At 44.6% G+C, this 15,559-nt stretch overlaps 1 protein-coding gene across 3 annotated transcripts in view; it reads left to right on the forward strand.

Moving 5' to 3' along the window:
• The window catches only part of LOC105488140 (NLR family pyrin domain containing 4), a 44,317-nt gene that overhangs the window by 12,092 nt on the left and 16,666 nt on the right, over positions 1-15,559 (forward strand). For all 3 annotated transcript variants that reach the window (XM_011751969.3, XM_071087961.1, XM_071087962.1), the window contains exons 2-5: positions 1,191-1,535; positions 6,671-8,246; positions 10,508-10,669; positions 11,112-11,279. In XM_011751969.3, the coding sequence (XP_011750271.2) occupies positions 1,256-1,535; positions 6,671-8,246; positions 10,508-10,669; positions 11,112-11,279 (2,186 nt within the window). In that variant the 5' untranslated portion in view covers positions 1,191-1,255. The remainder of the gene's footprint in view (positions 1-1,190; positions 1,536-6,670; positions 8,247-10,507; positions 10,670-11,111; positions 11,280-15,559) is intronic.

Genomic DNA, 15,559 nt, shown 5'->3' on the forward strand with positions numbered 1-15,559 from the left:
ATCACCCAGTCTTGGGTTATGTCTTTATCAGCAGCATGAGAACAGATGAATACACCACACTTGAGAGGTGGGGAGTTATACCGCATCTCCTTAAAGGGGAAGAATCCATCCAGCTAAGCTACTTGGAATTCTTCTTGCTCAAGTTGTTACAGTTTTAGCTACTGGAGGCTCTTTCAGCCTGCGCTGGGTTTCTTTTGTTAGGAAGCGGTCTTAGAAACCAAGATCTGATCTGGACACTGGGTGTATCGATTGCCACTAGGGTATCTGTTATACTTCCAGGCCTTTGCATGAGTGTGACCATAACAAAGTACCGTAGATAAGACTAGACTTCCAGGGATCATTTCTCTAGGTCACTACAAAATACTGCAGACTGGATGGATTACCAACAGAAGTTTATTTCCTCTAGTTCTGAAGGCTGGAAGTTCAAATCAAGGTCCAGCAGAGTCCGCTCCTGAGGAAGACTCCTTCTGGATTGTACACGGCTGCCTTCTGTGTCCCCACATAATAGTCAGAGGAAGAGATGGGGAGAAAGAGAGCTAGGGAGGGACTTCCAGTTGTTCCAGCACCATTTACGGAAGAGATGATCCTCCTTCATTGTTCCTTTGTCAAAATCAGTTTGCTACATTTGTGGCGCATGCCTTCTCTATTGTTTACTGAGAAAAATGTAATTTCTATATTTACAATGTAATTTCTATATTAAAATGTAAAAATGTAATTTCCCTATTTACAGTGTAATTTCTATATTTAAAAGTAAAAATGTAATTCCCGTAGCTACAGCGTAATTCCCGTAGCTACAGTGTAATTCCCGTAGCTACAGTGTAATTCCCGTAGTTACAGTGTAATTCCCGTAGCTACAGTGTAATTCCTGTAGCTACAGTGTAATTCCCGTAGCTACAGTGTAATTCCCGTAGTTACAGTGTGATTTCTAAAAATGTAAAGTCTATATTTGCCTGGATATTGAGACTATGTCAGGTGACTGTAGGATTCTCGTATCTTCTAGATTATTGTGTCTGATTCCCCCATCTATTATTGAGACTTTGCATGATCATTTCAATGGAAAGGTGAAATGAACCTAATAACTTTCTGCCTTCATCACCATGCCCCCAATACTAGCAAGATACTGTATAAGAAAACGGTAATCTTGATCCATTTATTTTTAATGATTTGGCACTATCCTGAATTTTCCACAGGTTTTATTTATTTGTTGTTCCTGGTCACTGTCTCTTTGAGGATTGGTATCTCTGCTCCGGACAAGATGGCGGCCTCTTTCTTCTCTGATTTTGGTCTTATGTGGTATCTGGAGGAGCTCAAAAAGGAGGAGTTCAGGAAATTTAAGGAACATCTCAAGCAAATGACTTTGCATCTTGAACTCAAGCAGATTCCCTGGACTGAGGTCAAAAAAGCATCCCGGGAGGAACTTGCAAACCTCTTGATCAAGCACTATGAAGAACAACAGGCTTGGAACATAACCTTAAGAATCTTTCAAAAGATGGATAGAAAAGATCTCTGCATGAAGGTCATGAGGGAGAGAACAGGTGAGGGAGTCTGGGAAGAGGGTCAAGGCTTCTTATAATGACCATGTCCTAATTTTGGTGAGTGGTCCCTGCCTGTCTACAACAGGACCAGAATGTGCTACGGGAAAATATTAGTCGGTTTTTCCTTTTTTATTTTTTGTAGATGGAGTCTCACTTTGTTGCTCAGACTGGAGCGCAGTGTAGTGGTGCGATCTTGGCTCGCTGCAACTGCAACCTCCACCTCCCAGGTTCAACCGATTCTCCTGCCTCAGCCTCCTGAGTGGCTGGGATTATAGGCACCTGCCACCATGCCTGGTTAATTTTTGTATTTTTAGTAGAGCTGGGGTTTCACCATGTTAGCCAGGCTGGTCTTGAACTCCCGACCTCAGGTGATACACCCACCTTGTCCTCCCAAAGTGCTGAGATTACAGGCATGATCCACCACACCCAGCCTGAAAATATTGTCCTTATAGGCAGGAAATGGTTTCTTAGACCTGGTGGTTATATGTGGGTAAAATGTCAGTGGCTATTATGTCCTAACCTGTATTGTACCTTTATCTGGGTCACCAGTGATTTTTTACCCTAAGCTGAGAGCTTGCAGCCAAGCCAGAAACTCTCTGAGGTGAAGTTGTAGCATAGGAACTATGCACTTGACTTATTTGCAAGAGCAGCCAACACCTGCGGCAGAGGACACAGTGAACTGAGGCTGACTGTTGTATCGTGCGTTTAGCCAAAGTTCACATCAGAAAAGCTATGATCTATAAGCAGTGTGGCTTTTAGAGTCACATTTATATTTATCCTGGCATAAGGTGTTAACCGTGACTTTGCACATTTGCGACATCAATGGCAGGAGATAGCTCTTTCGACTTGACTGCTGAATTGTTTCTCTTTGTCGTTGTTCAGTGTTTTACTGTGATGTGCCTGGATGTGGTTTTGTTTTCATCCCGACTGGGATTCTTTAATATTCTTGCAACTGAGATTCAGTAACTTTCTTCAGTTCTCAATTTCAGCCATTGTCTGTGTATTCCATTCTTCTGTTTCTTCTTCTGGGACTCCAGTTTCACCTACTGGACTTTCTTGTTTGTTCGAGATAGGGTCTGGCTCTGTCACCCAGGGTGGAGTGCAGTGGCATCATCACGACTCCCAGCAGCCTCAACTTCCTGGGCTCAAATGACCTCCCACTTCAGCCTCCCAAGTAGCTGGGACTACAGGTGTGTGCCACCATGCTTGGCTAATTGCACACCTGGCTAACTTTTATAAAAAATTTTGTAGAGACGAACTCTCACTATATTGCCCAGGCTGGTCTCAAACTCCTGGGCTCAAATGATCCTCCTGCGTTGGCCTCCCAAAGTGCTGGGATTACACGCATGAGCCACCATACTGGCCTAGACTCTTTATTATTATTATTATTATTATTTTTACAGAGTATCACTCTGTTGCCCAGGCTGGTGTGAAGTGGTGTGATCTTGGCTCACTGCAATCTCCGCCTCCTAGGTTCAAGTGATTCTCCTGCCTCAGCCTCCTGAGTAGCTGGGATTACAGACACCCACCACCATGCCCAGCTAATTTCTTTGTATTTTATTAGAGACAGGGTTTCCCCATGTTGGCCAGGCTGGTCTCGAACTCCTGACCTCAGGTGATCTGCCCACCTCAGCCTCCCAAAGTACTGGGATTACAGGCGTGAGCCACCACGCCTGGCCTTGATTTCTTAAATTTAGTTCACATGTTTTATTTATGCAGTTTGCCTTTTCACATACTTCCGTTTTTTCTCAATATTTATTCCATCTTCTATTTTATTGAGCATTTTAAATTACTTTAAAATCTGCCTGAAGATTTTAACATTTACAGGTCTCTTTCTACTGTTTCTTTTTATCTGGTCATACAGTCTCCTAGTATGTTCGGTAATTTTGAGTGCCAGATTTTGACTATGAGACATTGAAAAGATTGAGGATCTGTAATATCTCATTCCAGTGAGATTGGAATTGGTTCTGGTAGTAGTTGGGGGGAAAGTTCCTTAATAGTGAGGATTAAAATAATTGGTTTGAAATAAGATAATTTGAGAGTTTCCATTTTTGGTGATGCTAGCCTTTCTTGCACATTTTCTTGATTTGGAACATTACTTGGAAAAAACCCTTCCCCGTCCAATTTTTTTTTTTTTCCTTTGAGACGGAGTTTCATTCTTTCACCCAGCCTGGAGTAAAGTAGTGTGATCTTGGCTCACTGCAACCTCATTGAACGCCCCAGGTTCGAGTGATTCTCCTGCCTCAGCCTCCGGAGTAGCTGGGATTATAGGCGCCACCTGCCACCACGCCCAGCTACTTTTTATATTTTTAGTAGAGACGAGATTTTGCCATGTTGGCCAGGCTGGTCTTGAACTGCTGACCTCAGGTGATCCGCCCACCTTGGCCTCCCAAAGTGCTAGGATTACAGGTGTGAACCACCGTGCCCGGCCCCCCAGTCCAAATTTTTAAACAAATTCCCCCATGTTTCCTGGAGTGTTTTGGTGTCACATGCTGCAGTCTCAGCTACACTGGAAGCTGAGGCAGGAGGATCACTTCAGCCCAGGAGGATGAGGCTGCAGTGAGCTGTGATCCTCCTGCCTTGGCCTCCCAAAGTGCTGGGATTACAGGCATGAGCCACCATACTGGCCTAGACTCTTTTTTTCATTATTATTATTTTATACAGAGTCTCGCACCACTGCACTCCAGCCTGGGTAACACAGCGAGACCCTGTCTCAAAAAAGTAATTTATATAAAGAAGAACATTCTTTGCACGTGGAACTATTTTAGACTATTGCTAAAATAAAACGTAAGCAGGTCTGAAGATAGATCTTCCACTAGGTACTTACGCCTCTATCTCTTTTCACAGTTAGTTTGAGGTTGTAGCCACTTAATTCCCCTTAATGAGCAATGAAACATGTCACCGAAATCTCCAGAATGGCTAAGAGGACCAGGAAAGTAGGAAGCCACTGGGGAATGGGTAAACAACTTACTGAGCTTAAGATGCTAATGGGATCCTACCAATGTCAGACGGCATTTTTACCAGTTAGAAACTTCAGGGGACTGAAAAATTGGGGGAATCCCTTGTTCTCCCCAATAACTTAAGGTAGCATTACCTACAGTCACACCCAGCAGTCTATGGGCATTGGATTATATCTTTCACCTGCATCCAATCAAATCCATAACCATCATGCAGGGGCATAGGGAAAATTTCTCGCCTGCAACTGCCCCCCACATTTCCAGTCCAGCAACCACTCACCTGCAGAACATAAACATCATACTAGTTATTTAAGGAACAGATAACTGTAAGGGAGTTTTCAGCCTGGCTAAAGGATCCGGCTCTAGGCTGGTGCTCCAGAGATGACTCTAAGAACTGTAGCACCAGGGAGCTGCTACCTCTCCTGCAGCAAGGAAAGAGGGAGATGGGAAGCCCACTGTTAGAACTGTGACTTTAGAAATACACCACAACAGCTATGATTCAGAAATTGGGAAGCTCACCAGTGCAGCAGCTGCCTAAAATCAATGACCACAGGAACTGGTTTTTGTTTTTGAGACAGTCTCGCTCTATTGCCAGGGCTGGAGTACAGTGGTGTAATCTCTTCTCACTGCAACCTCCACCTCCCGGGTTCAAGCGATTCTCCTGCCCTGGCCTCTCGAGTAGCTGGGATTATAGGCCTGCACCACCACGCCTGGCTAATTTTTGTATTTTTAGTAGAGATGGGGTTTCACCATGTAGGCCAGGCTGGTCTCGATCTCCCGACCTCAAGTGATCCGCCTGCCTCAGCCTCCCAAAGTGCTGGGACTGCAGGCGTGAGCCACTGCCCAGCCAACTACAGCAATTGGAGACAAGGCTTCTGTTACAGAAGAGCCCGGTGTCTGTGTGTTCATGGAAGCTGGTAGCAAAACAGGCAGAAGATAGACTCCACTCCCCTTCTCCTTCCAGTGTCACGAGAGTGAAGGCAAATCGCAGAACTTAATCTGTACCTTGATCTTAGCTACAAGGAGTTGTGGGATGCGTAGGGCTTGGTCACTATTGTTGCTGGATTTTTTTCTTTTTTCTTTTTCTTTTTTGAGACGGAGCCTCGCTCTGTTGCCCAGGCTAGAGTACAGCGGTGCCATCTCAGCTCACTGCAACCTCCGCCTCCCAGGTTCAAGTGATTCTCCTGCCTCAGCCTCCCAAGTAGCTGGGACTACAGGCACCCACCACCATGCCCGGCTAACTTTTGTATTTTTAGTAGAGATGGGTTTTCACCATGTTGGCCAGGATGGTCTCGATCTCTTGACTTCATGATCTACCCACCTCAGCCTTCCAAAGCGCTGGGGTTACAGGTGTGAACCACCGCACCCAGCCTGTTGTTGGATTTTTTTGCTTGGTTTTTCTTTTGAGAATTCTGCCATCAAAAGAAAGCTCACTGGCATAAAGTTGGAATGGATGCGAGGTGCCATTCTATCCTATCTACTGCACCTTGTCTCTCTCCTAGAGGCAACTGCCTAGGTCAGGTCCTTCTTAGGGAGACTTTCAGATCTAGTCCCTATATGTGAAACCTATATCTGTATCTAAATCCCTTGTTGACCCAAATGAGTAAATGGAATAGACACTGTCCTGTTATTTATCCATGTGAAGAGATTATTCCATACTTTTAATATCTGTATGATAGTTTGTATAATATCTGTATAATAGTTTGTATAATATCTGTATAATAGTTTGTGGTTTCATAGTTACTTTCCAGTTATTTTGCTATCATAGTAGCAATGAATACCTGTGAAAGTAGAAGTTGTCAAACTTTACATAGTAGCAGTGAATACGTGTGTGTGTGTGCGTGCGTGTGTGTGTGTACTGAAAGAAGTTGTCAACCTTTTTGTGTAGAGGACCACACGGTTTTCTATTTTAACCTTTGTGGGTCATACAGTCTCTCACAGCTATTCAGCTCTGCTATTCAATCACGAAGGCACCTGTAGACAATACACCCGTGAATGGCGTAGTGAGTTCTCATGAAACTTTATAAGAGCAGACTGACCAGGTTTGGCCTGGGGGCCACAGTGTGTAGACCCCTGGAAAGATACATCCTTAGAAGAAAAAAATTTTCAGGGGCAAAGAATATATACAGGAATGCTTAACTTTGTGGTTTTTTTCTCCTCTTGCCCTCATTGACTCAGGATACACACAAACCTATCAAGCTCATGCAAAGCGGAAATTCAGCCGCTTATGGTCCAGCAAGTCTGTCACTGAGATTCACCTGTACTTCCAGGAGGAAGTCAAGCAAGAAGAATGTGAACATTTGGACCACCTTTTTGCTCCCAAGGAAACTGGGAAACAGCCACGTACAGTGATCATTCAAGGACCGCAAGGGATTGGAAAAACGACACTCCTGATGAAGCTGCTGATGGCCTGGTCAGACAACAAGATCTTTCGGGATAGGTTCCTGTACACTTTCTATTTCTGCTGCAGAGAACTGAGGGAGTTGCCGGCAACGAGCTTGGCTGACCTGATTTCCAGAGAGTGGCCCGACCCCGCTGCTCCTGTAACAGAGATCGTGTCTCAGCCGGAGAGACTCTTGTTTGTCATCGACAGCTTCGAAGAGTTGAAGGACGGCTTGAACGAACCCGATTCGGCCCTGTGCGACGACGTGATGGAGAAACGGCCCGTGCAGGTGCTTCTGAGCAGTTTGCTGACGAAGAAGATGCTCCCGGAGGCCTCCCTGCTCGTGGCCGTCCAACCCGTGTGCCCGAAGGAGCTCCGGGATCGGGTGGCCATCTCAGAAATCTACGAGCCCCGGGGATTCAACGAGAGTGATCGGTTAGTGTATTTCTGCTGTTTCTTTAAAGATCCGAAAAGAGCCATGGAAGCCTTCAGTCTTGTAAGAGAAAGTGAACAACTGTTTTCCATATGCCAGATCCCGCTCCTCTGCTGGATCCTCTGTACCTCTCTGAAGCAAGAGATGCAGAAAGGGAAAGACGTGACCCTGACCTGCCAGAGCACCACCTCTGTGTACTCCTGCTTCATCTTTAACCTGTTCACACCCGAGGGTGCCGAGGGTCCGACTGCGCAAAGCCAGCGCCAGCTGAAGGCCCTGTGCTCCCTGGCTGCAGAGGGCATGTGGACGGACACGTTTGAGTTTCGTGAAGACGACCTCCGGAGAAATGGGGTTGTTGAGGCTGACATCCCCGCGCTGCTGGGCACCAAGGTTCTCCTGAAGTACGGGGAGCGTGAGAGCTCCTACGTGTTCCTCCACGCGTGTATCCAGGAGTTCTGTGCTGCCTTGTTCTATTTGCTCAAGAGCCACCTTGATCATCCTCACCCAGCTGTGAGAAGTGTACAGGAATTGCTAGTTGCCAATTTCGAAAAAACAAGGAGAGCACATTGGATTTTTCTGGGCTGTTTTCTAACTGGCCTTTTAAATAAACAGGAACAACAGAAACTGGACGCGTTTTTTGGCTTCCAACTGTCCCAAGAGATCAAGCAGCAACTTCACCAGTGTCTGAAGAGCTTAGGGGAGCATAGCGATCCTCTGGGACAGGTGGATTCCTTGGCGATATTTTACTGTCTCTTCGAGATGCAGGATCCTGCGTTTGTAAAGCAGGCAGTGAACCTCCTCCAAAAAGCTGACTTTCATATTATTGACAACGCAGACCTGGTGGTTTCTGCCTACTGTTTAAAATACTGCTCCAGTTTGAGGAAACTCTCTTTCTCCGTTCAAAATGTCTTTAAGAAAGAGGATGAACACAGCTCTACGTGAGTCCGTCCTACGACTTGTTATCTCTTTTCAGAATCTGTCTGTATTTCTGAGTGGGTTTTGCTGATGGAGTGTTTAATATAGGATCATGGTTAGAAACTCCCTTTTTCTATCACAAAACCTCAGCTCACATCTTGGCCCAACCCTTTAGGGGCTCTATGACTTTGTGAGCCTTGCCCTTCTGTGGCCGCAGTGGCCCCATTACAGATGTGGGAATAATAACACGTGTATTGTGAGGAGTGAATGAGGACCTGTGTGAAGTGTTTCGCACTTTCTCAAGCATTAGCTGATCAGTGCTATAATTGATATCATTTCCATAGCACCACACGCACGTGTCTCGACCTCTTAGCTGCAAATTACCTTTGAAAACTTACTGTAAAAAAAAAAAAAACCATACAGCCCGGGTGTGGTGGCTCATGCCTGTAACCCTACCACTGGGGGAGGCCGAGGCAGGTGGATCACTTAAGGTCAGGAGTTCAAGACCAGCCTGACCAACACGGTGACACTTCGTCTCTACTAAAAATACAAAAATTAGCCAGGTGTGGTAGCGCACACCTGTAATCCCAGCTACTCGGGAGGCTGAGGCAGGAGAATCACTTGAGCCTGGGAGGCAGAGGTTGCAGTGAGCTGAGATCGCACCACTGCCCTCCAGGCTGGGTGACAGTGAGACTCCCATCTCCAAAACAAAACAAAACAAAAAAACAACAAAAAACAAACAAACAAAACCCTACACAAATAATACAATTTTTTTTTTTTTTTTGAGACTGAGTCTCGCTCTGTCGCCCAGGCTGGAGTGCGGTGGCGAGATCTTGGCTCACTGCAAGCTCCGCCTTCTGGGTTCACACCATTCTCCTGCCTCAGTCTCCTGAGTAGCTGGAACTACAGGCGCCCACCATCACACCCGGCTAATTTTTTGTATTTTTAGTAGAGACAGGGTTTCACCGTGTTAGCCAGGATGGTCTCGATCTCCTGACCTCATGATCCGCCCGCCTCAGCCTCCCAAAGTGCTGGGATTACAAGTGTGAGCCACCCCACCTGGCCAAATCATACAAATTTTAACTTATGGCTCATGCCTATAATCCCTACACTTTGGGAAGCTGAGCAGGAGGATGCTTGAAGCCAGCGGGGGCTAAGACCAGCCTGGGAAAAATAGTAGGACCGCACTTCTACAAATTTTGTTTTTAAACTAGCCAGGTGTGATGGCACATGCCTATAGCACAAGCTATTTGAGGGAGGCTGAAGTAGGAGGATTGCTTGCTTGAGCCCTGGAGTTAGAGACTGCAGTGAGCCATGATTGTGCCACTGTGTATCCCAGCCTAGGCAACAGAGCAAGACCCCATCTCAAAACCCAAAAGAATCACGTGTGGTGGATCCTATTATCCTGTTCCAGGTGAGGAAACTGGAGGTCAGGTGAGCTGCCAGGACTCATAGTTAGGACGTGGAGAGTTTTAGGGCTGAGCCTAGGCTGAAGATGTCAACTTAATGGCTGGGCTGTGCTGCCTCATCTTTTATTACAAACCAGCCTGGCCAACATGGCGAAACCCCGTCTCTACTAAAAATACTAAAATTAGCCAGGCGTGGTAGCGGGTTCCCATAAACCCAGTACTTCAGGAGGCTGAGGCAGGCGGATCACTTGAGGTCAGGAGTTTGAGACCAGCCTGGCCAACATGGAGAAACCCTGCCTCTGCTAAAAATACAAAAATTAGCCAGGCGTGGTAGCACACACTTGTAATCCCAGCTACTCAGGAGGCTGAAGCAGGAGAATCGCTTGAACCTGGGAGGTGGAGGGTGCAGTGAACCGAGATTGCACCATTGCACTCCAGCCTGGGCAACCAGTGAAACTCCACCTCAAAACAAAACCAAACAAAACCTGTTTTGGATATAAGATAGGGTTTCTCAACCTTGGCACTGGTGATGTTTTGGGGGCTGGCTCTCCTGTTACAGTGGGGGGCTCTCCTGTGCATTGTAGGATATTTAGAAACATCCCTGGTCTCTACTCAGTAGACGCCAGAAGCACCCCTCCCTCAAGCTATAACACCCCAAAAGGCCTCTGGATATCCCCAAATGTCCCCTGGGAGGAAAAGTCACCCCAGGTTGAGAACCACTAACATAAGGTGAGCTTTCCTGAAGGATCTCCTGACTGAAGGAGGCTCTGCCTCAGACGTCTTCTGTTTGAGAAGACAGAGTAGTGCGTGTATGTGTTACAAGTGGCTTATGTTGACCGCCTGCCCGTGGAAAGCTCGTCCTTTCTTGACTGCAGGTCGGATTACAGACTTGTCTGTTGGCATCACATCTGCTCTGTGCTCACTACCAGCGGGCACCTCACAGAGCTCCAGGTACAGGACAGCACCCTCAGCGAGTCGACCTTTGTGACCTGGTGTAACCAGCTGAGGCATCCCAGCTGTCGCCTTCAGAGGCTCGGGTAAGTGGAGAATCGACCTTGACTCGAGTATGTCACGGAGATGACGTTCATCTCACCTCTAGCTTTCAGTCGAGGCTAACTGCACAAGCAGAGAATTAACACCCAGAGCCGTTTCTCAACCTCAGCACTTCTGGACATCTCATTGCAGCTCATTCTTCATCATAGGGCTGTTCGGTGCATTGTAGGGTATTAAGATGCATCCCGGGTCTCTACCCTCCAAATGCTAATAGCTTCCCCTTGTCCAGATAACCGAAATAGTGTCCAGACACTGCCAGCTGTCCCTTGTGGGGCCAAAATCTCTCAAGTTGAGAACCACTGAGCTGTGTCACTGGGCTGCGAAATCAGAGAATGAGTTCATTACGGATGATAAGAGACAAACATAGGTGTGCAGGCTGTGCTTCCGTTAGATGAGACTCATCCAAAGTTTTCTTTGTTTTTGCAGAATAAATAATGTTTCCTTTTCTGGTCCGAGTGGTCAGCTTTTTGAGGTGCTCTTTTATCAGCCAGACTTGAAATACCTGAGCTTCACCCTCACGAAACTCTCTCGTGATGACGTCAGGTCCCTCTGTGATGCCTTGAACTACCCGGCGGGCAACGTAAAAGAGCTAGCGTAAGTCTGCATTTATTGAGACCACTGATGGGATTTCAGAGAAGACTATGCATTTCTCTTTGCAGGGAGGAGCTGCATAGTTTTAACACATCCACCTTTTCCTTCCAGGATTTGTGTGCAAACTTAGTTTCCTGAGAACTTGAAGGAGGGAGGTTAAAGTTTCTCAATCGATGCAGTCATTTCGGAAAACTGTGTTTGTCTTTAGCCTTCATGGATTCTGGCAGATTGTGTAACCCAGTAATTCAACCTGGAGGTGGACAGAGGGACTGTCTCAGTTTGCTGAAAGACAGGCACCAAAGCATTCCCAGCAGGTGTTCATAATCTCTGAGAAGTAGAAATACCACTGACAGTAAGTTGGATGAGAAACCTGTGGTTACATGCTCCTGTTCCATGAGAATGAATACTCCTGGCCGTATGCAAAAACTGGGATGAATCTCAGACATTGTTGATGGCAATGAGCCAGACCCAAGAGTACATCCTATGGCTTTATGCCTGTGAAGTTCAAAGATGGGCAAGGCTCTGGCTTTACTCCTGTAAAGTTCAAAGATGGGCAAGGCTCTGGTGTTGGAGGTTCGGGCAGTGTATTCCTCCGTTCTCGTGCTGCCATAAAGACATACCCAAGACTGGGTAATTTATAAAGAAAAGAAGTGTAATTGGCTTATGGTTCTGCAGGATGTACAGGTTTCTGCTTCTGGGGAGGCCTCAGGAAACTTGCAATTGTGGCAGAAGGCAAAGGGAAAGCAGGCATGTCTTACGTCGGGGAGCAGGACGAAGAGAGAAAAGGGAGAAGCACTACACACTTTCAAACAACCAGCTTGCGTGAGGACTTGCACAGGAACAACACTAGGGGATGGTGCTAAACCGCTAGAAACCATCCCCATGATTCCATCACCCCCCCCAGACCCCTCCTCCAACACTGGGATTACAGTTGGACATGAGAGTTGGGTGGGGACACAGCCGAACCATATCTGACAGCAGTTACCTTTGTTAAGATCGTGACTGGAAAGGGATACAGGAGATGATGAACCCGCTCTGTTTCTTGACATGCTGGTAACTCAAGTGCCTTAAATTCATGACAGTCCATTGGCTGGCACTTAACCATTGTGTGTGCTTGCCAGTATGTATGTTTTAATTCAAGCATTTTTTTTTTTTTGCAATTAAATAAGGGTTTCCTCTAGATACTTACCCTCTACTTATCTTCGTTGGTACTCACACATTCAAATACCTCTCTATACTAGTCTTTGTCGGCCATTTTTCTGAGCTTGCATCAACCAAATACAAAAAGACCCAAACCCTTTTTTTTTTTTTTTTTTACAAAAAAATAACAGCTTTATTGTGATATCCACATACCCCAGAACATACTTTTAAAGTATGCACTTTATATGCTTTATACTTGAAAATGTGCTTTTAAAGTATAATTGTATACTTTATGCTTTTAAAGTATAATTGTACACTTTATACAGTTTAGTGATCTTCATATATATTCATGAGGATGTACAACCATCATGACTGTCTGATTTTTAGAATGTTTTCATTATCTCAGAAAGAAACCCCATACCCGTTAGCATTCGCTCCTCATGCCCTTATCTCTCTGGTCCCTGGGAATTACTAATAAACTTTCAGTCCTATTGGATTTTCCTATCCTAGGCATCTCATATAAGTTGAATCACATGTGGTCTTTTGCGAATGGCTTACTTTCACTTAGCAGAATGTTTTCAAGGTTTATCCAAATTGTACCATGTGTCAGTACTTCATTCCTTTTCTTGGCTAAATAGTATTCCACTGTATAGATATTCCCCATTTTGTTCTTCTAGTGTTCATCTAGTGATGAACACTTGGGTTGTTACCACCTTTTAGCTATTCTGAATAGAGCTCTATGAACACTCATGTTTGAACACCTGCTTTCACTTCTTTTGGGCTTGTAACCAGGAGTAGAATTGCTAGGTTATATAGTAATTCCATATTTAACTTTTGGAGGAACCACCAGGTTATATTTTCCTCAGTGACTGCACAATTCTGTATTCCCCCCAGCAATGTCTGAGAGTTCTGTTTTCTCCACATCTTTGCTTATTTTTTACTTAATTACTTACATTTTAAAAATTATTACTTATATTTACTTTTTTTTATTATACTCATCCTAGTGGGTGTGAAGGAGCATCTCATTGTGGTTTTGATTTGCTTTTCCTGGATGACTAATGATGTTGAGCATCTTTTCCTGTGCGTTTTGATTATTTCTGTATCTTCTTTGGAGAAATGTATTTTCAAGTCTTCACACGTTTTAAAAACTTTTATCTTACATTCAGGGGTACAGGTACGGGTTTATTATATAAGTAAATTGCATGTCATGGAGGTTTGGTATACAAATTATTTCATCACCCGTTAATAAGCATAGTACCAGTTAGGTAGTTTTTTCTTCCTCACCTTCTTCCCACCCTCGGCTCTCAAGCAGGCCCTGGTGTCTGTTGTTTTCTTCTTCATGTCTATATGTACTTGGTGTTTAGCTTCCACTTATAAATGAGAACATGTGATATTTGGATTTCTGTTCCTGCATTAATTTGCTAAGGATAATGGCCTCCAACTCCATCCATGTTGCTACAAAGGATTTTCTCTTACTCTTTTTAATGGCTGCATAGTATTCTGTAGTGTATATGTACCACATTTTCTTTATCTAGCCCACTGTTGATGGGTATTTAGGTGAATAGTGCTGTGATGAGCATACAGGTGCATATGTCTTTATAATAGAATGATTTATGTTCCTTTGGGTGTATACCCAATAATGGGATTGCTGGCTTGATGGTAGCTGTATTTGAAGTTCTTCCAGAAATGGCCAAACAGCTTTCCATCATGGCTGAACTAATTTACATTCCTACAAAAATGTATAAGTGTACACTTTTCTCTGCAACCTCACCAGCATATATTATTTCTTGACTTTTTAATAATAGCCATTCTGACTTGTGTGAGATGGTGTCTCCTTGTGGCTTTGATTTGCACTTTTCTAATGATTAATGAGCATTTTTCATATGGTTGTTGGCAACACCTTTGCACATTTTTAATTGGGTTCTTTATATTTTCTGATTACAAGTTATATATGAGACATGCTTTGTGAATATTTTCTGCCATTCTGTGAGTTTTCTTTTCACTTTCTTAATGGTGTCCTTTTGAAGCACAAAATCTTCTAATCTGAGTACACTTTATTTTTTTATTTTGTCTCTTGTGCTTTTGGTGTAATTGCTACAAAACCATTGCCTAACCGAAGTTCATTAAGATTAACTTTTTCTTTTCTTTTTCCCCCCAAATTTGAGATGAGTCTCACTCTGTTGCCCAGGCTGGAGTGCAGTGGTGCAATCTCAGTTTACTGCAACCTTCACCTCCTGGGTTCAAGTGATTCTTCTACCTCAGCCTCCCGAGTAGCTGGGATTACAGGTGTGCACCACCATGCCCGACTAATTTTTGTATCTTTTTTTTTTTTTAGTAGAGATGAGGTTTCACTATGTTGGCCAGGCTGGTCTCAAACCCCTGACCTTAGGTGATCCGACTCTCTTGGCCTTCCAGAGTGATAGGATTACAGGTGTGAGCCACTGTGCCTGGCCCTTTGTTTCCTTTTAAAAGTTTTGTTTTGCCTCTTATATTGAAGTCTGTATGATCCATTTTGAGTAAATTTTTGTGAATAGTGCGAAGTAGGCCACATTGTATTTTTTTCACTCCTTGAAAATAATATTAGGTTGGTGCAAAGGTAATTGCAGTTTCTGCCATTAATGGCAAATTACTTTTGTACCAACATATACACACACACACACACACACACGTATGTGTATATATATGCGTGTATATATGTATATACATATATATGTGTATGTATATGCGTGTATATATGTATATACATGTGCGTGTATATATGTGTGTACATATGTATATACATATATGTGTATACACATATATATGTGTGTATGTATATATATACAGAGAGAGAGTTGTTGTTGTTGTTGTTTGTTTTGTTTTTTAGAGGGAGTCTCGCTCTGTCTGCACCCAGGCTGAAGTGCAGTGGTGTGCTCTCTGTTCACTGCAACCTCAGCCTCCCGGTTCAAGCAATTCTCCTGCCTCAGCTTCCTGAGTAGCTGGGACCACAGGCGCCTGCCACTACGCCCGTCTAATTTTCATATTTTTAGTAGAGATGGGGTTTCACCATGCTGTCCAGGATGGTCTCGATCTCTTGACCTCGTGATCCGCCCTCCTTGGCCTCCCAAAGTGCTGGGATTACAGGCTTGAGCCACTGCACCCGG

This window comes from Macaca nemestrina, chromosome 20 (genome assembly GCF_043159975.1).
Source record: "Macaca nemestrina isolate mMacNem1 chromosome 20, mMacNem.hap1, whole genome shotgun sequence".
Lineage (NCBI taxonomy): Eukaryota > Metazoa > Chordata > Mammalia > Primates > Cercopithecidae > Macaca > Macaca nemestrina.